General features: G+C 55.9%; 6 protein-coding genes across 9 annotated transcripts; 3 read left to right on the top strand and 3 right to left on the bottom strand.

Annotated features, from left to right (window-relative positions):
• Positions 1–661: 661 nt before the first annotated feature.
• LOC113991170 (claw keratin-like) lies at positions 662–1,579 on the top strand. The gene is made up of 2 exons (XM_027727266.2): positions 662–670; positions 764–1,579. Exon 2 carries the CDS (start codon positions 784–786, stop codon positions 1,219–1,221), a length of 438 nt encoding a protein of 145 aa, XP_027583067.1. The 5' UTR covers positions 662–670; positions 764–783; the 3' UTR covers positions 1,222–1,579.
• Positions 1,580–3,424: 1,845 nt separating this feature from the next.
• LOC120322445 (claw keratin-like) lies at positions 3,425–4,062 on the bottom strand. The gene is made up of 2 exons (XM_039386883.1): positions 4,054–4,062; positions 3,425–3,960 (listed from the first exon to the last, which is right to left on the bottom strand). The coding sequence occupies exon 2, from the start codon at positions 3,938–3,940 to the stop codon at positions 3,425–3,427; it is 516 nt and encodes a 171-aa protein (XP_039242817.1). The 5' UTR covers positions 3,941–3,960; positions 4,054–4,062.
• A 1,464-nt stretch (positions 4,063–5,526) lies between these two features.
• On the top strand, positions 5,527–6,042 carry LOC113991185 (claw keratin-like). Of its 3 annotated transcripts, none has more exons than XM_039386886.1 (2): positions 5,527–5,845; positions 5,942–6,042. In XM_039386886.1, exons 1-2 carry the CDS (start codon positions 5,527–5,529, stop codon positions 6,040–6,042), a joined length of 420 nt encoding a protein of 139 aa, XP_039242820.1. The 3 variants fall into 3 exon arrangements, with proteins under 3 accessions (XP_039242820.1, XP_039242819.1, XP_027583085.1); XM_039386885.1 differs by having other exon boundaries at positions 5,527–5,878; positions 5,960–6,042; XM_027727284.2 differs by having other exon boundaries at positions 5,527–6,042.
• Positions 6,043–7,693: 1,651 nt separating this feature from the next.
• On the bottom strand, positions 7,694–9,947 carry LOC113991184 (claw keratin-like). Of its 2 annotated transcripts, none has more exons than XM_039386906.1 (2): positions 8,603–8,611; positions 7,694–8,509 (listed from the first exon to the last, which is right to left on the bottom strand). In XM_039386906.1, exon 2 carries the CDS (start codon positions 8,487–8,489, stop codon positions 8,052–8,054), a length of 438 nt encoding a protein of 145 aa, XP_039242840.1. In that variant the 5' UTR covers positions 8,490–8,509; positions 8,603–8,611; the 3' UTR covers positions 7,694–8,051. The 2 variants fall into 2 exon arrangements, 1 of the variants encoding a protein (XP_039242840.1); XR_005565684.1 differs by lacking the exon at positions 8,603–8,611 and adding an exon at positions 9,818–9,947 and having other exon boundaries at positions 8,490–8,509.
• LOC113991186 (claw keratin-like) lies at positions 7,909–11,074 on the top strand. Its single transcript, XM_027727285.2, has 2 exons — positions 7,909–8,115; positions 10,634–11,074. The coding sequence occupies exon 2, from the start codon at positions 10,655–10,657 to the stop codon at positions 11,072–11,074; it is 420 nt and encodes a 139-aa protein (XP_027583086.2). The 5' UTR covers positions 7,909–8,115; positions 10,634–10,654.
• Positions 11,075–12,344: 1,270 nt separating this feature from the next.
• On the bottom strand, positions 12,345–13,199 carry LOC113991175 (feather keratin B-4-like). The gene has a single exon (XM_027727270.2). The coding sequence runs from the start codon at positions 13,154–13,156 to the stop codon at positions 12,752–12,754; it is 405 nt and encodes a 134-aa protein (XP_027583071.1). The 5' UTR covers positions 13,157–13,199; the 3' UTR covers positions 12,345–12,751.
• Between the last annotated feature and the right edge of the window lie 8,327 nt (positions 13,200–21,526).

Raw genomic sequence — 21,526 nt, 5'->3', positions numbered from 1 at the left:
CTCTGTGCTTGGGGCTTTGCCACACGTGGGACCCGTCTCCTCTGCTCTTTGCATGGCCAGCAAGAGAAACATGGACCTAAAATCCCAGTGTCTCCAGAACCTTAGAGGAGGGAATTCACAGAGATGTCGGGGGACCCCCAGACCATGAGATGAGCAGCTTGTGCTGGCAGTGGGAGCTGATGGGTCTTTGGGAGTCACCCCGAGCTTGGAATGGCTTCTCCTTTGCCCAACCTGCTGGTGCCTCTGTTTACCAGCCCGTAAAAGGGAGGTAATGACAGGCGTGATGGCTGTGACAGGATTTCAAATGCTTCTGAGAGATGCCTGGAATTCTTCTCTGTAAGCAAACTGTGGGATTAGGGACAAATCAGGGTTTATTGGGGCTGTGAGTTGCTGCAGCACCTTGTCTTTCATGTAATGATGTGCCACAGTCTGTCCCTCCCATCACCTCCTTCCGCTCCAGGGCACGTTTGCACACCAACATCCCCAGTGAGGGGATGACATATAACATCATCTGTGTCAGGAAGGTTGTCAGCTTGAATTCCTAATTACCTGGGGTTTGGGCCCCTACCCCCTGGACGATGCCTGGGGCATCCTGGGACAGGTATAAAAGAGCTGAGCTCCTTGCAGACCTCTATCCACATCCCTCCACTTGACTCTCCTCAGCAACCGGGTAAGTCCAGCTCTCGCAAACCTCTTGGGGATCTCTCCTTCCTCCTTCTGTGCAACCCCTTCCTCACACCTTGGCCTGATCCCTGTTTTGCAGAACTCCTTGTCTGTGTGACCATGTCCTGTGGCAGCCTGTGTGTCCCCTCCTGTGGGGTGGCCACCCCGGCCCCTCTGGCTGACACGTGCAACGAGCCCTGCGTGCGGCAGTGCCCCGACTCCACGGTGGTGATCCAGCCCCCGGCCTCAGTGGTCACCTTCCCCGGGCCCATCCTCAGCTCCTTCCCCCAGCAGAGCGTGGTTGGCTCAGCAGGAGCCCCCGGCGTTGGAGGGGGCTACGGGGGCACTTTTGGAGGCCGTGGGGGCTACGGAGGCTACGGGGGCTATGGGGGTTATGGGGGTTATGGCTATGGGGGTTATGGAGGTTATGGGGGCTATGGGGGCTATGGCTATGGGGGCTATGGGGGCTGTGGGGGCTCCAGAGGTGTCGGCACCTGCGATTTCGGGGGCTGGCGCAGTGGCCACAGGTACCTCAGTGGCAACTGCGGGCCCTGCTAAGCCCCAGCCCGAGCCCAGCCACAGACCCAGAGGAGCTCCAGCAAACCCCCCGGCACATCCCGACACGGCGCCTGGAGGAAGGACACCCCTCTGGCATCACTGGGCTCCAGAGCTCGGGCACCTCGTGCCTGCCCGGGGCCCAGCTCTGCCCCTTTGCTGCTGTGCTTGAGCCTCCCCTCAGGACCCGCTGCCTCCTCCCGGCACAGCCCCGGGCTGGGCTCCTGATCCCGCTCCTGCCGGGGGCTCGGCACAGCTCTGCCCACTGCCAGGAGCCAGGGGAGCCCTTGGCCAGGGCCCTGCTCTTCTGCCAACTCCCTCCTCCCCTCCAACTGCAATAAAAGCTGTCTTTGCATCGCAATGTTGAGCCCTGGTTTCATTTGCTCTGTCCTCCACACCCAGTCCCCCAGTGGCACCAGGGCTTTCCACGAGTGTCCCAGCAGCTCCCGCTCGCTGAATTCTTAGGAGAACATGTGGGAGCTGCCAGGCTTCCTCCTGCCTGTCCCTGGCCATCCCAGCCCTCTGCAGGACAGGCCCCACAGCCAGCACCATCAGCATCTCCCTTTGCAGCAGCTTCTCCCTGTTTTCCCTTCCCATCTCCTCCCCACTTTGGGCTCCTGCACTCTGCAGCCCAGCCAGAGCTCCTGGGCCACACAGGCAGTTCCCTGCCCACTCTGGACATTCCCAGTGGGCTGCCTGAAGCCCTGGGCTCTGGGGATTGGAACACAAATGGAATCACTCCAACAGACACAGCCCAGCTCAGAGTCACTTGGGAGGCCATGGGTAGATATGGGAGAGGGTGAACAACCCCCACACCTCCCCAACTCCTTTGCCTCCATCCTCTCCAACATTCTTGCACCTCCACACCACCTCCCTCTCCTTTTCTTACTGTGGGTTCCACTGCTCCTTGGAGCACTTCTGGCTCTGTCTTGCCTTCACAAGTCCTTCCTGGGATTCCCTGTGTGCCCCACACTTCCCCTGAGGACACGGCTCAGCCCAGGAATGGCAGGAGAGCTTCCCACAGCCCCGTGCTCTGGACCAGACCCTGCTGGGCCTATGTGGCCTTTGAACCTATGGAGTCTGCCTGGCCAAGCGGGACTCGAGGGTCCATGGGGCCTGGGGGGCCTGGGAGCACTATGGGGCTGATGGGGAGCACTGTGGGGCTGATGGGGAGCACTATGGGGCTGATGGGGAGCACTATGGGGCTGAGGGACCTCTATGGACTATGGGGCTTCTTTGGCACATCTGGAAGGGAGTGACCTCAGCAGGGTGGGCAGTTTGAGCCAAGGGTGGTGGGCACTCCAACCTCCTGCTCCAAGAGCTTTGACCTTCATGAGACTGAATAGCTCAGGACATTTCATGGCCCTGAGAGGAAACTTGGCCAGATTTGGCTGGATCTGTCTCACCACCATCTGTCTCACCAGTGACCACCATCTCCAGCTGGGAACACGGACATGGCCAGAGACCCTGGACATGCACTTGGTCACCCCTCCATTTCCCTGGACCTCCAAAGGTGACCAACACGAGGCTGATCGGAGGAGGTGGTGCCAGGCAAGCTGGTTTGGCAGAGGATTTGGAAAAGTTTTTGTAAGACACCCCTGGCACTTTCCCATGGTCAGGGTGAGCTTTGGGAATGTCTCGTGTCTCTCTGTGGTGGGACAGCAGGGGAAACTCGGTGGGATGTGCCACCCCAGAGCCTGCTGGGATGGTCTTCATCATCTGCAACACAGGGACCAAAGTGCCCAAAGGCTCCAAGGGCACTGGCGTGGGAGATTCCAGCAGCCAGCCAGACCCTCCCCGAGATTTGGGGGAAGTGGGAAACAAGGAAGGATGAATTAAAACCAGAGGTCAACATTGCAATGCAAGACAGCTTTTATTGCAGTTGGAAGGGAGGAGGGAGCTGGGACAAGAGCAGGGCCCTGGCCAAGGGCAGCCCTGTCTCCTGGCAGCGGGCAGAGCTCCGAGGAGCCCCAGGCGGGCACAGGAGCAGGAGCCAGAGCGAGTGTCTGTCAGCAGGGCCAGGGGGCTCTGGGGGGGCTCAGGCGGGGCAGCAGGAAGGCAGAGCTGGTTCCCAGGCAGGCACGAGGCGTCCAGGCTCTGGAGCCAGCGATGCTGAAGGGCTGGTTTTCCACAGAGGGTCGTGTCGGGATGTGCCAGTGGCTCTTCTGGAGCTCTCCTGGCTCCGTGGCCGGGCTCGGGCTGGGGCTTAGCAGGGCCCGCAGTTGCCATTCAGGTACCTGTGGCCACGGCGCCAGCCCCCGTACCCACAGCTGCCATAGCCCCCATAGCCTCCCCAGCCCCCAAGGCCTCCATAGCCATAACCCCCATAGCCACAGCCCCCATAGCCCCCAAGGCCTCCATAGCCATAACCCCCATAGCCCCCAAGGCCTCCATAGCCCCAACCCCCGTAGCCACCAAGGCCTCCATAGCCCCAACCCCCATAACCATAACCCCCATAGCCCCCGTAGCCTCCGTAGCCCCCACGGCCTCCAAAAGTGCCCCCGTAGCCCCCTCCAACGCCGGGGGCTCCTGCTGAGCCAACCACGCTCTGCTGGGGGAAGGAGCTGAGGATGGGCCCGGGGAAGGTGACCACTGAGGCCGGGGGCTGGATCACCACCGTGGAGTCGGGGCACTGCCGCACGCAGGGCTCGTTGCACGTGTCAGCCAGAGGGGCCGGGGTGGCCACCCCACAGGAGGGGACACACAGGCTGCCACAGGACATGGTCACACAGACAAGGAGTTCTGCAAAACAGGGATCAGGCCAAGGTGTGAGGAAGGGGTTGCACAGAAGGAGGAAGGAGAGATCCCCAAGAGGTTTGTGAGAGCTGGACTTACCCGGTTGCTGAGGAGAGTCAAGTGGAGGGATGTGGATAGAGGTCTGCAAGGAGCTCAGCTCTTTTATACCTGTCCCACAGTGCCTGGGGCATCAGGAAAGGGAGTGGTGGCAAAAACTTCAGGTAATTAGGAATTCAAGCTGACAAGCTTCATGATAAATATAGTGATAGGAGACAATTATAGGCCTCCTCATGGGGGACACTGGTGTGCAAATGTGTCCTGGCGTGGAGGGAGGTGATGGGAGGGACAGACTGTGGCACATCATCACATGAAAGACAAGGCAACTTAAGCCCCAATAAACCCTGATTGGCCCCTAATCTCTCCCTTTGCTTACACAGAACAATCCCGGGCATCCTGTGGGACATTGCAGTGCCCAGGGACAGCACACTGAGCCACAGCCCAGCCCTGCACGTGAGCCCTCAGTGCCCAGCCAGCCTGTGCCCGTGGGACCATGGGCACGTGCAGCCTGGCTCTCTGAGGCTGCTCAGCCAACATCTCCTGGCACAGCCCTCCATGCTGAGCAATCCAAGCCCCTCACAGAGGCTCGGGCTGGACCGTGCCCACAGCCAGGAGCTGAGGAGCTCACAGTCCCCTGGGCCTCTTGCTGCCCCTCTGCTCCTCCACTTGTGTCCCCGCTCCCGCAGCTCTCCCGAGCTCTGTCCCACTGCTCTCCACAGCCCCTCTGTGCTTGGGGCTTTGCCACACGTGGGACCCGTCTCCTCTGCTCTTTGCATGGCCAGCAAGAGAAACATGGACCTAAAATCCCAGTGTCTCCAGAACCTTAGAGGAGGGAATTCACAGAGATGTCGGGGGACCCCCAGACCATGAGATGAGCAGCTTGTGCTGGCAGTGGGAGCTGATGGGTCTTTGGGAGTCACCCCGAGCTTGGAATGGCTTCTCCTTTGCCCAACCTGCTGGTGCCTCTGTTTACCAGCCCGTAAAAGGGAGGTAATGACAGGCGTGATGGCTGTGACAGGATTTCAAATGCTTCTGCGAGATGCCCGGAATTCTTCTCTGTAAGCAAACTGTGGGATTAGTGACAGATTGGGGTTTATTGGTGTTGCTGGTTCAGCTGTAGCACCTTGTCTTTCATGTAATGATGTGCCACAGTCTGTCCCTCCCATCACCTCCTTCTGCTCCAGGGCACGTTTGCACACCAACATCCCCAGTGAGGGGGTGACATGTAATTCTCTTGCATCACTATCTTTCTGATGAAACTTTGCTTGAATTCCTAATTACCTGGGGTTTGGGCCCCCACCCCCTGGACAGTGCCTGGGGCACCCTGGGACAGGTATAAAAGAGCTGAGTTCTTTGCAGACCTCTATCCACATCCCTCCACTTGACTCTCCTTAGCAACCGGGTAAGTCCAGCTCTCACAAACCTCTTGGGGATCTCTCCTTCCTCCTTCTGTGCAACCCCTTCCTCACACCTTGGCCTGATCCCTGTTTTGCAGAACTCCTTGTCTGTGTGACCATGTCCTGTGGCAGCCTGTGTGTCCCCTCCTGTGGGGTGGCCACCCCGGCCCCTCTGGCTGACACGTGCAACGAGCCCTGCGTGCGGCAGTGCCCCGACTCCACGGTGGTGATCCAGCCCCCGGCCTCAGTGGTCACCTTCCCCGGGCCCATCCTCAGCTCCTTCCCCCAGCAGAGCGTGGTTGGCTCAGCAGGAGCCCCCGGCGTTGGAGGGGGCTACGGGGGCACTTTTGGAGGCCGTGGGGGCTACGGAGGCTACGGGGGCTATGGGGGTTATGGTTATGGGGGTTGGGGCTATGGAGGCCTTGGTGGCTACGGGGGTTGGGGCTATGGAGGCCTTGGGGGCTATGGGGGTTATGGCTATGGAGGCCTTGGGGGCTATGGGGGCTGTGGCTATGGGGGTTATGGCTATGGAGGCCTTGGGGGCTGGGGAGGCTATGGGGGCTATGGCAGCTGTGGGTACGGGGGCTGGCGCCGTGGCCACAGGTACCTGAATGGCAACTGCGGGCCCTGCTAAGCCCCAGCCCGAGCCCGGCCACGGAGCCAGGAGAGCTCCAGAAGAGCCACTGGCACATCCCGACACGACCCTCTGTGGAAAACCAGCCCTTCAGCATCACTGGCTCCAGAGCCTGGACGCCTCGTGCCTGCCTGGGAACCAGCTCTGCCTTCCTGCTGCCCCACCTGAGCCCCCCCAGAGCCCCCTGGCCCTGCTGACAGACACTCGCTCTGGCTCCTGCTCCTGTGCCCGCCTGGGGCTCCTCGGAGCTCTGCCCGCTGCCAGGAGACAGGGCTGCCCTTGGCCAGGGCCCTGCTCTTGTCCCAGCTCCCTCCTCCCTTCCAACTGCAATAAAAGCTGTCTTGCATTGCAATGTTGACCTCTGGTTTTAATTCATCCTTCCTTGTTTCCCACTTCCCCCAAATCTCGGGGAGGGTCTGGCTGGCTGCTGGAATCTCCCACGCCAGTGCCCTTGGAGCCTTTGGGCACTTTGGTCCCTGTGTTGCAGATGATGAAGACCATCCCAGCAGGCTCTGGGGTGGCACATCCCACCGAGTTTCCCCTGCTGTCCCACCACAGAGAGACACGAGACATTCCCAAAGCTCACCCTGACCATGGGAAAGTGCCAGGGGTGTCTTACAAAAACTTTTCCAAATCCTCTGCCAAACCAGCTTGCCTGGCACCACCTCCTCCGATCAGCCTCGTGTTGGTCACCTTTGGAGGTCCAGGGAAATGGAGGGGTGACCAAGTGCATGTCCAGGGTCTCTGGCCATGTCCGTGTTCCCAGCTGGAGATGGTGGTCACTGGTGAGACAGATGGTGGTGAGACAGATCCAGCCAAATCTGGCCAAGTTTCCTCTCAGGGCCATGAAATGTCCTGAGCTATTCAGTCTCATGAAGGCCAAAGCTCTTGGAGCAGGAGGTTGGAGTGCCCACCACCCTTGGCTCAAACTGCCCACCCTGCTGAGGTCACTCCCTTCCAGATGTGCCAAAGAAGCCCCATAGTCCATAGAGGTCCCTCAGCCCCATAGTCCTCCCCATGAGTCCCCTAGTGCTCCCCATGAGCCCCACAGTGCTCCCCATGAGCCCCATAGTGCTCCCCATCAGCCCCACAGTGCTCCCAATGAGCCCCACAGTGCTCCCAGGCCCCACAGGCCCCCCAGGCCCCATGACCCCCGAGTCCAGCTTGGCCAAGCAGACTCCATAGGTTCAAAGGCTGCACAGGCCCAGCAGAGTCTGGTCCAGAGCACGGGGCTGTGGGAAGCTCTCCTGCCATTCCTGGGCAGAGCCATGTCCTCAGGGGAAGTGTGGGGCACACAGGGAATCCCAGGAAGGACTTGTGAAGGCAAGACGGGGCCAGAGTGGGCAGGGAACTGCCTGTGTGGCCCAGGAGCTCTGGCTGGGCTGCAGAGTGCAGGAGCCCAAAGTGGGGAGGAGATGGGAAGGGAAAACAGGGAGAAGCTGCTGCAAAGGGAGATGCTGATGGTGCTGGCTGTGGGGCCTGTCCTGCAGAGGGCTGGGATGGCCAGGGACAGGCAGGAGGAAGCCTGGCAGCTCCCACATGTTCTCCTAAGAATTCAGCGAGCGGGAGCTGCTGGGACACTCGTGGAAAGCCCCGGTGCCACTGGGGGACTGGGTGTGGAGGACAGAGCAAATGAAACCAGGGCTCAACATTGCGATGCAAAGACAGCTTTTATTGCAGTTGGAGGGGAGGAGGGAGTTGGCAGAAGAGCAGGGCCCTGGCCAAGGGCTCCCCTGGCTCCTGGCAGTGGGCAGAGCTGTGCCGAGCCCCCGGCAGGAGCGGGATCAGGAGCCCAGCCCGGGGCTGTGCCGGGAGGAGGCAGCGGGTCCTGAGGGGAGGCTCAAGCACAGCAGCAAAGGGGCAGAGCTGGGCCCCGGGCAGGCACGAGGTGCCCGAGCTCTGGAGCCCAGTGATGCCAGAGGGGTGTCCTTCCTCCAGGCGCCGTGTCGGGATGTGCCGGGGGGTTTGCTGGAGCTCCTCTGGGTCTGTGGCTGGGCTCGGGCTGGGGCTTAGCAGGGCCCGCAGTTGCCACTGAGGTACCTGTGGCCACTGCGCCAGCCCCCGAAATCGCAGGTGCCGACACCTCTGGAGCCCCCACAGCCCCCATAGCCCCCATAGCCATAGCCCCCATAGCCCCCATAACCTCCATAACCCCCATAGCCATAACCCCCATAACCCCCATAGCCCCCGTAGCCTCCGTAGCCCCCACGGCCTCCAAAAGTGCCCCCGTAGCCCCCTCCAACGCCGGGGGCTCCTGCTGAGCCAACCACGCTCTGCTGGGGGAAGGAGCTGAGGATGGGCCCGGGGAAGGTGACCACTGAGGCCGGGGGCTGGATCACCACCGTGGAGTCGGGGCACTGCCGCACGCAGGGCTCGTTGCACGTGTCAGCCAGAGGGGCCGGGGTGGCCACCCCACAGGAGGGGACACACAGGCTGCCACAGGACATGGTCACACAGACAAGGAGTTCTGCAAAACAGGGATCAGGCCAAGGTGTGAGGAAGGGGTTGCACAGAAGGAGGAAGGAGAGATCCCCAAGAGGTTTGCGAGAGCTGGACTTACCCGGTTGCTGAGGAGAGTCAAGTGGAGGGATGTGGATAGAGGTCTGCAAGGAGCTCAGCTCTTTTATACCTGTCCCAGGGTGCCCCAGGCATCATCCAGGGGGTGGGGGCCCAAACCCCAGGTAATTAGGAATTCAAGCTGCCAAGCTTCCTGACACAGATGATATGTCATCCCCTCATTGTGGGCACCTGTGTTCAAACATGCCCTGGACAAGAAGCAGGTGATGAGAGGGACAGACTGTGGCACATCATTACATGAAAGACAAGGTGCTGCAGCAACTCACAGCCCCAATAAACCCTGATTTGTCCCTAATCCCACACTTTGCTGACACAGAACAATCCTGGGTATCCTGTGGGACACTGCAGTGCCCAGGGACAGCACACTGAGCCACAGCCCAGCCCCGCACGTGAGCCCTCAGTGCCCAGCCAGCCTGTGCCCGTGGGACCATGGGCACGGGCAGGGTCCTAAAAGATGGCAGGAAATTGCAGCTTTCCCTGTGCACGACATGAGCCGTTCAGTTGTGTTGTTCACTGACTTTAAATGGATTCCTGCCACGATGGAGAAACTCAAATTGGATCCAACCCTGTGCCATGTGGTGTGGGATGACCCTCCTTGAGCAGGGAGGTGGGACCAGATGACCCACTGTGGTCCCTTCCAGGGAGTCTGTGGTCCTGCCACCTCCCCTGCCCCTGCCAGGCCGGGGCCACTTGGGAATTTGGGATCTGCCCTGGGTGAGTGGGATGGCTTCTTCCTCCTGCTTACCAGCTTGTAAAAGGGAATTAATGACAGATGTCTTGGCTGTGCCAAGGATTTCAAAGAGTTTCAGTGTGATGCCCAAAACTCTTGAGTGTAAGCAAAGCGGGGGATTAGGGACAGATCGGGCTTTATTGGTGCTGTGAGCTCAGCTACAGCAACAAATTATCTTTCATGTAGTGATTTGTCATGATCTGTCCCTCTCATTAGCTGTTTGCTCTCCAGGGTACGTTTACTCGTTAGTAAACCCAATTAGGATGGATATAATTGCCCTATACTGCCATTGTGTCATGAGGTTTGTCCACTTGATTTTATGATTAGCTGGGGCTTCTGCCAACACCCCCTGGCCGATGCCTCAGGCACTCCGGGACATGTATAAAAGAGCTGAGGGGTTCCCAGACCTCTATCCAGCTTCTCCACTTGACTCTCCTCATCAGCCGTCCTGGTAAGTCCATGTCTTACCTCCAGCTTTCTTTCCTCGTCCGTGGCTTTCTCAAGGGATCTTTGGCTCTGTGTTCCACCATTTCACAGTGCTGGGACTGGACCAGTGGACTCAAGTCCTTTGGGAGCTTGGGGATTTTCCATCTGCTTTGGAAATGCAGGAGCTTTTCCCCACTCCTGTGGGCAGTAAGAATGAGGGATCATGAGGGAACAAGGGATCTAATCAGGTGTTTCTCCCCTGGGGAAAGGGGTTTTGAATGCCTGAGATGATCCAGAGCATGTCCTGGGACACAGGTTCCAGGTGGGACAGAGCCAGGAGGGATCTGGGATCAGACCTGAGATCTGAGATCACAGAATTACAGAATGTGCTGATTTGGAAGGGACCCACAAGGACCATCCAGTCCAACCCTCAGCCCTGCACAGGCCCATCCCCAAGAGTCCCACCATGCACCTGAGAGATCCTCCAAACCCTCCTGGAGCTCTGGCAGCCTTGGTGCTGTGCCCACTGCCCTGGGGAGCCTGGGCAGTGCCCCAGCAGCCTCTGGGAGAAGAACCTTCTCCTGAGATCCAACCTGACCCTGCCCTGACACAGCTCCAGCCCTTCCCTGGGTGCTGTCCCTGGTGCCCCCAGAGCAGAGCTCAGTCCCTGCCCCTCCTCTGCCCCTGCCCAGGAAGGTGGAACTGCAGTGAGGTCTCCCCTCAGCCTCCTCTTCTCCAGCTGAACACACCAAGTGCCCTCAGTGCCCTCCCATGGCTTCAAATCAAGGCCCTTCCCCATATTTGCTGCCTCCTTTGGACACTCTCTAATGGCTTCACATTTTCTGCCCTGTTTTGCAGCTTTACCTCCTGAACCGAAGCATGTCCTGTGGCAGCCTGTGTGTCCCCTCCTGTGGGGTGGCCACCCCGGCCCCTCTGGCTGACACGTGCAACGAGCCCTGCGTGCGGCAGTGCCCCGACTCCACGGTGGTGATCCAGCCCCCGGCCTCAGTGGTCACCTTCCCCGGGCCCATCCTCAGCTCCTTCCCCCAGCAGAGCGTGGTTGGCTCAGCAGGAGCCCCCGGCGTTGGAGGGGGCTACGGGGGCACTTTTGGAGGCCGTGGGGGCTACGGAGGCTATGGGGGTTATGGGGGTTATGGCTATGGGGGTTATGGTTATGGGGGCTATGGGGGTTATGGGGGTTGGGGTTATGGAGGCCTTGGGGGCTATGGGGGCTATGGGGGCTGTGGCTATGGGGGCTGGGGCCGTGGCTGGGGCCGTGGCAGCTGTGGCTCCTGCTAAACCCCAAACATGCAGGGAGGGCAGTGCTGCCTCTGCCCTGGGGCTCCACAACCAGCCCCTCTTTGCTTCTCCCACCTGAGCCAGGATGAAGCTTCCAGCCCCTCTTTAGGCTGGAGCAGCAGGTCCCTGTTCTTTGCACAGGGTGACCCTGCAGACCCTCAGCTGGTGGCTTGGGGGTTTCCAGCACTGCCCCCAAAAGCTCCCCTCTCCCTGCCACCCAACAAAGCTCTTCTGACCCTGGGATGAGACTCTGCCCTGCTCTGCCCAGCTCGGAGACCCCCAGCCTGCAAGAGGAAGGGGGAGTCTTTGGGGTGGAGCCCTGGGTTGGGCCTTGCTGCTGCCTTAGGATTTTTGTGTTTCCAGTCCCTTGTTCCTGTGCTGGTTTGTGTCTTGCTGACACTGTCTGTTGCATTTTCCATCCACATTAAAGAATCTGCATTGCATGAATAATTTTTTTGTTATTAATTTGTTCTTCATCCGGGCTGGAATTATGTCTCTAACTGAGCAATGATATGAAATGTTAGATCATAGAATTACAAGATGGTTTGGGTTGGAAGGGACCTTAAAGATCATCTTGTTCCAGTCTCCCTGCTGTGGGCAGGGACACCTTCCACTAGATGGGGCTCCTCTGGGCAATCTGTGCCAGGGCCTCATAGGGAACAATTTCTTCCCAATATCCCATCTAAACTTCTTCTCTGTCGGTTTGAACCCATCCCCCTTGTCCTGCCACTCCAGGCCCTTGTCCAAAGTCTCTCTCCACATTCCTTGTAGCCCCTTCAGATCCTGGAAGGCCACAACTGGCTCACCTTGGGGCTTCTAATCTCCAGGCTGAACAATCCCAATTTTCCCAGCCTTTCCTGCCAGCAGAGCTGCTCCATCCCTCTGCTCAGCCCCTCTGGAGTGGCTCCAGCAGCTCCAGGTGCTCCCGGGGCTGTTCCCCAGCTCTGCTGGGGGGTCTCAGCTGAGGGGGCAGAGGGGCACAATCCCCCCCTGCCCACGCTGGGGGATCAGCCCAGGGTATGGGGGGCTCTGGGCTGGGTCATGTCCAGCCTCTCCCCCAGCAGCTCCTCCAAGTCCTTCTCCCAACAATGCCACCATGTTCCTGAGAGTGTTGTCCAAATGTTCCTTGAGTTCTGGCATATTTGGGGCCATGACCAGTGCCCTGGGGAGCCAATTCCAGTGCCCAACCACCCTCTGGGGGAAGAGCCTGTCCCTAATATCCACCCAAACCTCCCCTTTCGTTGTGGGGCACAGAAAACCAGCAGACATCTTTTGGTACAGAACATTTATTTGGAAAGAGGCAGCTTTCCTACAAATGTGGAACCAAACTGTACAGAACACAAGGATCACCTTTGCAGGGAGGCTCTGCTCAGTCACCAGCATCCAGGTGGTGCAGTCTGTGAAAAAGGGGCTCTCCCCTGCTGGCAGTGCTGCCCTGGGCAGCGCCGGGCACCCGGAGTCGCCTCCCCACGTTCAGTGCCCACAAAGCAACGGGAATAAGGCAAAGCACGACGGAAGCAACGACTACGCTGGAAACGTGGAGAGCAGCTCTAAGCTAAAGGCAGAACGAGACGGGGCCCGCGTGAGCCCGTCCCGGGGCTGGAGCCAGAGCCAGGGGTGCCTCCCAGCTCCACCCCAAACTTCCCTCCGGCCTTTCCTTCGCCGCCCCTTCCCCGGTCAGTGAGTCCAGCGCTTCCCGGAGCGGTAGGAATTGCAGGGATGAGTCCACTGGGAGGAGTAGGTGTAGGAGTACTTCGGGGCACAGCGGGGCTCGGGCCGGGCCAGCGCCTGGGCCGGGACCTTCTCGGCCGCCTCCAACCTGCCCGAGAGCTCCGTGGGCAGCGCGGCCGCGCCGGGCGGCTCCGCCAGGGCCACCTCCGAGGGCTCCGAGGCTCCCACGACGGTCTGCTGGGGGTAGGTGGTGAGGATGGGCCCCGGGAAGGTGACCACGACGGGCGGGGGGTAGATGATGACCCGCGAGTCGCCGCAGGTCACCACGCAGGGCTCGTTGCTGCTGCTGGCCAAGGGCTGGGGACACTTGGCCTCGCAGGGGTTGGCACAGGCCAGCTGGGTGGACGTCATCTCCTGCAGGTGGGGAGTGCCTGGAACGTCACAGAACGTCCTGAGCTGGAAGGGACCCACCGGGATCATCCATCCAGCTCCTGGCCCTGCACGGACGCCCCAACGATCCCACTCCAGGTGCTCCTGGAGCTCCGGCAGGTTTGGGGCCGTGGCCATCCCCGTTTCACCCTCTGGGTGAAAACCCCTCTCCTAATACCCACCCTGAACCTCCCCTTTCACTGTGTGCCCGGGACTTCACAGAATCACAGGACATTCTGAGTGGGAAGGGACCCACAAGGACCATCGGGTCCCAGGAGAGAGTTTTAAAGCAGGCGACAGCTCTGAAAATGTCCCGGTTAAAAATGCGCTTTTCTGATTCAACTGAGAACTTTTCACCTTGGAAAATGAGCTTTTCACCTTAAAAACTTAGCTTTTCCACTCTATTAAATACTCTTCAATGCAGCCTGGAGATCCCTGCTGCTCACAAGTTAACAGTTTTGCCAGAAAGTCACCACTCACTTTGGAATAAAACAGAAGATGAAGCTCAAACGGCAGTTTTTGGCAGCAGAGAAGCCAAGAAGGAGGAGCTCTTTTAGAGATGGGTATGGGAGTCACAGGACTTAACTAAGGATGGGCTTAGGAGTAGAAAAAGATGCTTTCCCCCCTCCTTTTGATTTATTTGCAGAATTAAAAAAAACCACTAAAACCCCGAAGCAACAAAAATCCCCCCCACTTGGTTATCGACATTTTAGACAGAGATCATTTGGATTAAGACAAAGTTGAGCTCCTTTTGTTGTATTTACCACCTTTTACTTCACCTATTTCTCCATTTTAATTTGCTGCATTAAACTTTCCCTCTTTGCTTCTCCTCCTCTGGGAGCAAAACTCCTCCCCATTCTTTGGGTGTCACCCCCAAACCCCACATCTGCTCTGAAACCTCCCACTCCTTTGGAATGAGTCCCGAGGACGGGTCGGAACCTGTTCCCACAGCATCTCTTTTCCTCCCACACAACTTCCCGGGGCAGTTCCTGCCTCCTGCATTTCCCAGATGGGGCACAAGGGGGAAAAATTCTGGATTTTCCATGTATTTCATGGGAATAAGCTGTTAATTAAGCACCTTGCTTCATTTTCTATATTATTTTCCTTGCACATTCCTGTTCTTTTCAGGCATAAAACACTCTACTAAAACACAGGATAAAAAAAATGAAAGGCTGGGAATGAGTGGGAGCATTCAATACTCATTTAATAAATAAAACATATAAATTAAAATATTAAATTGTCACCCCAACTAAGAAAATTGAAGCTTCAGCAAGGAGACACCTATTTAATAATGTTTATTTCTTCAGGTTAAAGCCTCACATAAAAGCTTGGTGGAGCAGCAGAATATTTTTTAAGCTTGTAAATTAAAGGCATAACTCTGAAAATTAAAAAAAAAAAAGGCAAAAACCCCAAGGAGGGTATTTTCTCCCAAATCCCCTTAGGTTAAAAGGGAGCTTTGACCCACAAAGATGCTGAATTTAATCTCTGTATAAGCACATTCAAATGCTGGCAAAGTTTTAATAGTTAGAAATGAAAGTTCCCCTAATGGTCTCTAATCATCACTTGTTGGGACTCCAATTAAATTAGGGATGGGCAGATTAAAATAACAGCAATGGAGCCACACCAAGTTAACTTCCAACAAGGATTTTGCTTCCATAGTTATCCATGAATTCCCCCCCCAACCACTGCTGAATCCCCTGATTGTGCCACACATGCAAACCCAATCCTAAAACCTCACCCCCTGATTGTGCCACACATGCAAACCCAATCCTAAAATCTGTTCTCAGAGCTCTCCTAAAAGTTTTTCAGAACCGAGAGACTGAAATTCAGACTTTCCCCGTGAATTTAAAATCCCAAACCAGCCTTGCAAACCCCCTTGCTTTTATTTCCCCCCCTTTCCCCAGCCTAGAAATCACCTGCAGGGAGGTGCTCCCTAAAGTCTCTGCGAGCCAGAATATTTCTGCGGGGTTTAGTCCCGGTTTTAATGACAAATTCATGCAAAAGCCCAAGTAAACTCGAGGTTTTTAGAGCTGTTAAGTCAAACTTACTCAGGGAACCGGAGAGAACAAGTCAAGAGGAGCAGTAAAGGAAAGCCTGGTGTGGAGAGAGTATTTATACCCTCCCCTGGATGCCTGGAGGGGCTGAGACACCCTTTGTGTAAAGCACTTTAATTACCCATGAAGCAAACCCTGCTGCATTTATTCCTCCTGCACTGGCAGGGATTGTTTTGCTCCCTGCTTGTGATTATCTAAAGCTGAGTTGGGAAATAACGAAATGCAGATGAGCCCTTTTCATCTTGAAGTTTCCTGCTTTCCCTCCTCTGCTTTCATTAAGAGTTATAAATACACCGAGAATTAATGAGAGTTTGGGTGGCTTATCTTGGCCAAGACACCCCTGCAAAGGGAGGCTGGGATGTGTCAGCGGGGCAGGAGCCAAGGCTGAGCTTCCCTCTTGGAAGTACCAGTTGCCATTGAGTGTTTGTGTCCATGCCCTGATTAAACTCCAGAAAACCAGGGATTGTTTCCCATCTGATATAATATTGGTGAGGTTTCCAGGTGTGCTCTGCAGTCAGAGGAGGGATCTGGTGCACATTCCAAGGGCAAAGCCACCCCAGCCTTATCTGTTCAGTGATGCCGCCAGTGCTGAAGCTGGAAATGAGGAGCTGATGGAACCCTTTCCATGATTCCTCCTGAGTGAGGTCAGGGCAGCCCAAATCCCTGGGCTGGCACTGCCATTCCCAGCAAAGCACTGCCCTGTGTGACAAACTGGCAGATCTCGGAGGACTCCTTTGAAACCTCATTTCTTGGTGTCTCCAGAATATTCCCGAAAAGCTCCACAGCCCCGGGGGGGTTCAGGAGGTGCCTCACGGAATCAGGATGTGATGGATGTCATTCCAGAAGCACCACCGGGGTGGGTTTGGCTCATTTCAACGTGCTTGGCACGTCCATCCCGAGGGAAGAGCGAGCGTGGAGAGCTGATCTCTGGGGAAACGGGGGCAGAGCACCTGCACTTTGAGAGGGTCCTTCCAGGGGCCTCCTCCTCTCTTCCCAGTGGCCTTTCCCACAGGAGGGAGCGTTTGGGGGCCTGGGAATCTCCCCCAGGAGCAGGGTTGGGTCCCTCAGTGCTGGTGGACTGATGTCCAGCCTGTTGGTACCATGTGCCAGCAGCTTTCCATGATTTAATCCCAGCAAAGTAGGATTAGCCTTGTCTGTGGCAGAGGAGCTCAAAATTCTGCTGAAAATAGTCAAGAATATTTAATATATATTTTCTTCTCCTCACAAAATTTTCCATATCTCTTGGTTCCAAAGATATCCATATATATCCATAGATATCCATATATATCCATAGATATCCATAAATATACTTATATATGCACCTATTTCCATAGCTATCCAAGATAAATATCTGTATATCTTGGTTCTAATTCTCTGGCAATTTCTTGCTGCAAGAACTTCTCCCCTCCAAGGATGATCCTCCCCAAATTCCAGTTTCAAACCATGGGTATTAAAGTACATGGAGCAAGTACAAAATTCCCCCCCCAACAGGGTCCTGGTGGGGTTTTCCGTGGGATTTGGGAGACCCCTGACACAACTGGGAACCAGATCCTGGCTGTTGGGTAAAAATGCAGTCCCTGAAGTCCAAACTGATTAAATCTGCTCAAAATTCTGCCATGATGTATCAATATTGGACAGACTCTTCTCTTTTCCACCCAGCTTTTGTGTTGGGCTCTGGTTCATCGGGAACTGTGGCTGCAGGACAAGGGGAGTGCCTTCAAACTGAAAGAGAGGAGCTTTGGGTGGGATATTGGGGAGAAATATCCCATACTGGGAAGGTAATTCCATGGCTCCCCCATCCCTGGAAGTGTCCAGGGCCAGTTTGGAGCAGCCTGGGATGGTGGAAGGTGTCCCTGCCCGTGGCAGGGAGTGGGATGAGATGATTTTTAAGGTCCCTTCCAACCCAAACCATTCCATGACTAACAAAGGGAATAAAGAGCAAACACAGACTGCAAACACCACAATACAGAATGTTAATACTGGCAGGGCCTATTAATTTGAAATTGTTTTAGAAAATTACAGCCTTGTGCAAGGCAGGGCAGAATTAAGGGTGACTCCTGCCCGGCTGAGATGGTTCCTGTGGTCAGACCAGTCCTGTGGGACTTCAGGAGTTTTGTTTGTGGAGCTGAGTCAGGAGCATCTGCTAATGAGAAAATCAAAGGGAAGCGCTCTGGGGTGGCTGCTTTGCTGAGGTGGGTTTGCAGCAGTCACTGCCCTCACTTCAAAGAGGCTCTGCCTGCTGACATCACCCCGCCAAACATTATATCAGCAACAATTCTGCCCACGAGGCAGAAGGAGCTGAAAGCCGGCTCCAGATGGCTGGGCAGGGTTCATTGGGGCTCCCAGGCTGGCCACACAGGTTCCTGCACTATCAGGAGCTCTGATTCTGCACAGGCCCTGAGTGAAAGTCCGACAATCCCAAATGTGAGGCAGTGAAGCCTAATTAGGACAACGCCAGAGATCACCTTGGTTTATCTCCCTGAAGGTGACACTGTTGCCCAAGACTGGGTGTCACCCCTGGGTGTTGTGATAGTACAACTATTTGCATAGGTAAGGAATTAATGTGTTTGTGAAACGTTTTCAGGCCTCAGAACATCCCCAGGGTGTTTGACTCCGCAGGGTGTTCCCAGAAAAACCTCCTAAATGCTCAGTTCTGGCAGAAAGAGGCTGATTTTACGAATCTGCAGCTCCTGGGTCAAAATGATGGGGATGGCACAGGGTGAGGGGTGGTCTTCCCCAGGAATATTTGGCAGATCAAGAGAGAAGAGGGGTTTTGGAAGGTCTTTTGGGGGGGTAAAAGGAGAAATTTTCTTTTCTGATGTTCTTGTGGAGACCTCGCTTTGCAGCCTTGGCAGGACCCCCAGGGGTGTGGTGGGACTGGGGTTCACTGGGTGTGCTTTGTCTTTTCTAGGGCTTAACAGACCAGAAAAATCCCCTAAATTTAATAGGAGAGCCCAGGACTTGTAGTTTTTGTTCACTTCTAGCTGGGATTGAACTAGACTTTGAACACTGAAAAATGACCAAGAACTGTTGGCAGGATAAACTCAGAGGAAACAAATGCTGAAGGAGCACAGAAGGAAAGGGAATGAAGGGAGTGGAGCAGAAGAAACCTCACCCCGTGCTGACCAGAGCTGAACTAAAATCTGCTGTACAGCAAGAAAATCGAAATGCTGGGTTGGCCAGAGCAGGAAAGCAAATTAAATTATTTCAATGACGTCAAATCCATTTGGATTCCTGATCCCTGCGTGTTTTAATTAACCCTGCTTCTTGTTCGTAGGTGGAAACCGCAGCCCTGCAGCTGCCGAGAGTCAATCCTGCAACGTTCAGTCTCCCTCTGCTTGCCCCACCTGGCATTGCACAACCTGCCTCCCTGGGGAAGGGAACCCTCTCCAGGGGAAGCCTGGCTTTCTCTCCCCCACCCCAAGGCTTCGTTTCACAGCACGAAGGTACCCAAGCATTGTCCCTCTCTCATGTGAAGCCCTGGGCTGAAGGGTTATGACCCTTGACTGGGTTATAACTTTGTGCATCAGCTTTATCTTCCTGTGGTGGCTGTGACATCACCCAGGGGACAGTCCCCGCTCGGGATCATCCCTGGGATGCTCAGCCTGACCTGCAAACGTGGGGAAGGAGCTGTTGGCACCATCAGCCAGGAATGGAGGTGCAGGAGTGAAGGGCTGAGCTGGCATTGCTGAGCCCTCCTGCTCTGCAGAAGATGTTGAGGAGCCTCCAGGACATCCCTTGGAAGTCCTGGCTTGGCCTTCAGCAGGATGTGTTTGAGAAGGGAATTTTTTCCCCCCAGGGCAATCCCACACAATCACCTCCAACTTTCAGGGCGATTTATGGCCTGGAAACCAGAAGTTATTTAATCAGGAACAAACCACAGGAATGTAAACAAACAAAGGAGGCAGGAGAATGGAGGAGGTATTTTTAGCAACCTGTGGGTGGAGCAGGTAAATCTGCTGTGAGTCATCCTGAGTCCTTGGGGTGGCTACAGGGTGAGAAATGCTGTCCAGCACAGGCCTCTGCTGCCACAGGTTTGCCCTGGAGGGGCCGAATTTAATGGAAATTTAAATGCTCCAGGGCTAGAACTAATAATGGCTGGATTAACAATGCATCATTAATGAGGTTTTTATGCCTAATTTAAAGAGGTGTTATTACCTGAACATATGGAATCTGATGAAATATGAGTTGATTCATCCCACGTTTAGTGCGGGAAGAGCAAGGACAGGTTAGAGATGAGGATTTGGGTCATCCCATGTCTTTGATCCAATGTTTCGTGCAGGAAAAGCAAAGGTTGGAGCGACCTGGGCTAGTGGGAGGTGTCCTGCCCATGGCAGGGGGGGGAACCAGAAGACCTTTAAAATCCCTTCCAAGCCAAGCCATTCCAGGACTCCATGGTGGTGGCAGCTGCTGCATTTGACTTGCTGACCTGCAATTACACAGAGCCCTCCAGGAGACACGTTCGTGGGGCTGTTAAAGGCCACTGATATTCAAAACACACGAATATTTCCTGTTCATGCACGATGCAAACCCAGCCTGATGCACCCAGGATTGCCCAGGGGAAGAGATGCTGGGCTTGGGATTTTCCCACACACTTAAAAAAGCACTGGGGGACGTGAGAGGTGATTCATTTAAAATTTAAAAAAGCTTCTGAGGCAAGGAAAAAAAAAAGGCACAGAAATGATCTCACGTGCGAAGCGACGCCCGAGATCCTCGGCCGTGGTTCTGAAGAGCGGGAGTTGCTCAACCCCTGTGTGTCCAAATGCAGAGGCACAGGCTGGGTTTTGCAAGGCCTGGCTTGGGTACACACATAATGAGTGTTTGTGAAGCCTTCCCAGGACTCTCTGGCTGTTGGTCCTGGAGGGATCGGGCAGGAGCCACCTGGAGCTGGGGCTGATTTATGGAAAAAGCAGCTGCAGAGTGAATTTGGGGATTCCGAGACCTCAAGTGGATAAATGTGGAGAAAAAGTCCTGGGGGCTGAGGAAGGATGTTGGAAACACTGGAAATTACAGTGGGGAAACATGAACACATTAGTTCTCAGCCTAAGAACTCATTAGTTTTAGCCATTGCTGCGTGTTGGCCAATACAGAGAAATATTTCCTTTGCATTGTTCAGCTGCACGTACCCACCTGGCAGATTCCACCTGGCAGATTCCACCTGGCAAATTCCACCTGGCAAATTCCACCTGGCAAATTCCACCTGGCAGATTCCACCTGGCAGATTCCACAGTGCAGATTCCACCTGGCAGATTCCACCTGGCAAATTCCACCTGGCAGATTCCCCTTGCACAAGCTGTCCCAGTGTGGTGACCCAGGGAGGGTGACAGTGTCCCCAGGTAGGTGACAGTGTCCAGGTCCTGCCTGGACACGTCTGGTCGGTGATTTTTGTCCTGTTTTTGGGGAATAGCCTCATGACTCGGCTGGGGAATTAATCCCAGTTCTTTAATTAATTAAGGCAATCTGCATCTCTGGGCTGGGCAGGGATGAGGCACCTCGAGTGCTGTGTCCTTCACTGCCAGGGAGACACGGAGGGGCTGGAGCGTGTCCAGGGAAGGGAAGGGAGCTGGGTGAGGGGCTGGAGCAGCAGGAGAAGGGTCTGGAGAACTCCTGAGGGAGCTGGGGGGGCTCAGCCTGGAGAAAAGGAGGCTCAGGGGGGACCTTCTGGCTCTGGAATTCCCTGACAGGAGGGGGGATCCCGAGGATCTTCTCCCAGGGAACAAGGGACAGGAGGAGGGGAAACGGCCTCAAGCTGTGCCAGGGGAGGGTCAGGTTGGCCATGAGGAGGAATTTCCCCCTGGAAAGGGTGTTCAGGCCTTGGCAGGGGCTGCCCAGGGAGGTGGGGGAGTGCCCAGCCCTGGAGGTGCCCAGGGAAGGAGTGGCTGTGGCACTGAGTGCTCTGGGCTGGGGCCAAGGTGGGGATGGATCAAAGGTTGGACTTGATGATCCTGGAGGTCTTTCCCAACCTCAGGGATTCTGGGGTTTTGCTTGGACTTTTGCTCCTGACAGCCTGGGAAGGAGCCTGGAGGAGGTTTTCTGGTGACCCCCTTGGGAGGGGCTGGCACTGCCCCAGGCAGGGCTCAGCTCTCCAAACCAGCAGCATCCTCAGTCCACGGCAAAAGGCAGGTCAGGTGAGCCCTGAAAAAATGCAAAACTCCTGCCAATGTCCCGTGGGGATTTGGTTAATGCTGCTGGGGGGGTTGAGCCTCAGGAAAAGGTCACAAAGACACTCAGGGGGACTCAGAGGGGCCCAAAAATAAAGTGCAGAGAAAAAGGTTCACCAGGAACTGGAGGGACAGGA

Source organism: Pipra filicauda, unplaced genomic scaffold (genome assembly GCF_003945595.2).
Source record: "Pipra filicauda isolate LSUMZ 115617 unplaced genomic scaffold, ASM394559v2 scaffold512_size417520_pilon, whole genome shotgun sequence".
Lineage (NCBI taxonomy): Eukaryota > Metazoa > Chordata > Aves > Passeriformes > Pipridae > Pipra > Pipra filicauda.
Note: the sequence above shows the minus strand (reverse complement) of the source record. Positions and strands in the feature narration are given on the sequence as shown.

What these genes read in the sequence shown, in the direction of transcription:
- LOC113991170 (XM_027727266.2), top strand. Translation starts at nt 784, where the DNA reads ATGTCCTGTGGCAGCCTGTGTGTCCCCTCCTGTGGGGTGGCCACCCCG.
- LOC120322445 (XM_039386883.1), bottom strand. Translation starts at nt 3,940, where the DNA reads ATGTCCTGTGGCAGCCTGTGTGTCCCCTCCTGTGGGGTGGCCACCCCG.
- LOC113991185 (XM_027727284.2), top strand. Translation starts at nt 5,527, where the DNA reads ATGTCCTGTGGCAGCCTGTGTGTCCCCTCCTGTGGGGTGGCCACCCCG.
- LOC113991184 (XM_039386906.1), bottom strand. Translation starts at nt 8,489, where the DNA reads ATGTCCTGTGGCAGCCTGTGTGTCCCCTCCTGTGGGGTGGCCACCCCG.
- LOC113991186 (XM_027727285.2), top strand. Translation starts at nt 10,655, where the DNA reads ATGTCCTGTGGCAGCCTGTGTGTCCCCTCCTGTGGGGTGGCCACCCCG.
- LOC113991175 (XM_027727270.2), bottom strand. Translation starts at nt 13,156, where the DNA reads ATGACGTCCACCCAGCTGGCCTGTGCCAACCCCTGCGAGGCCAAGTGT.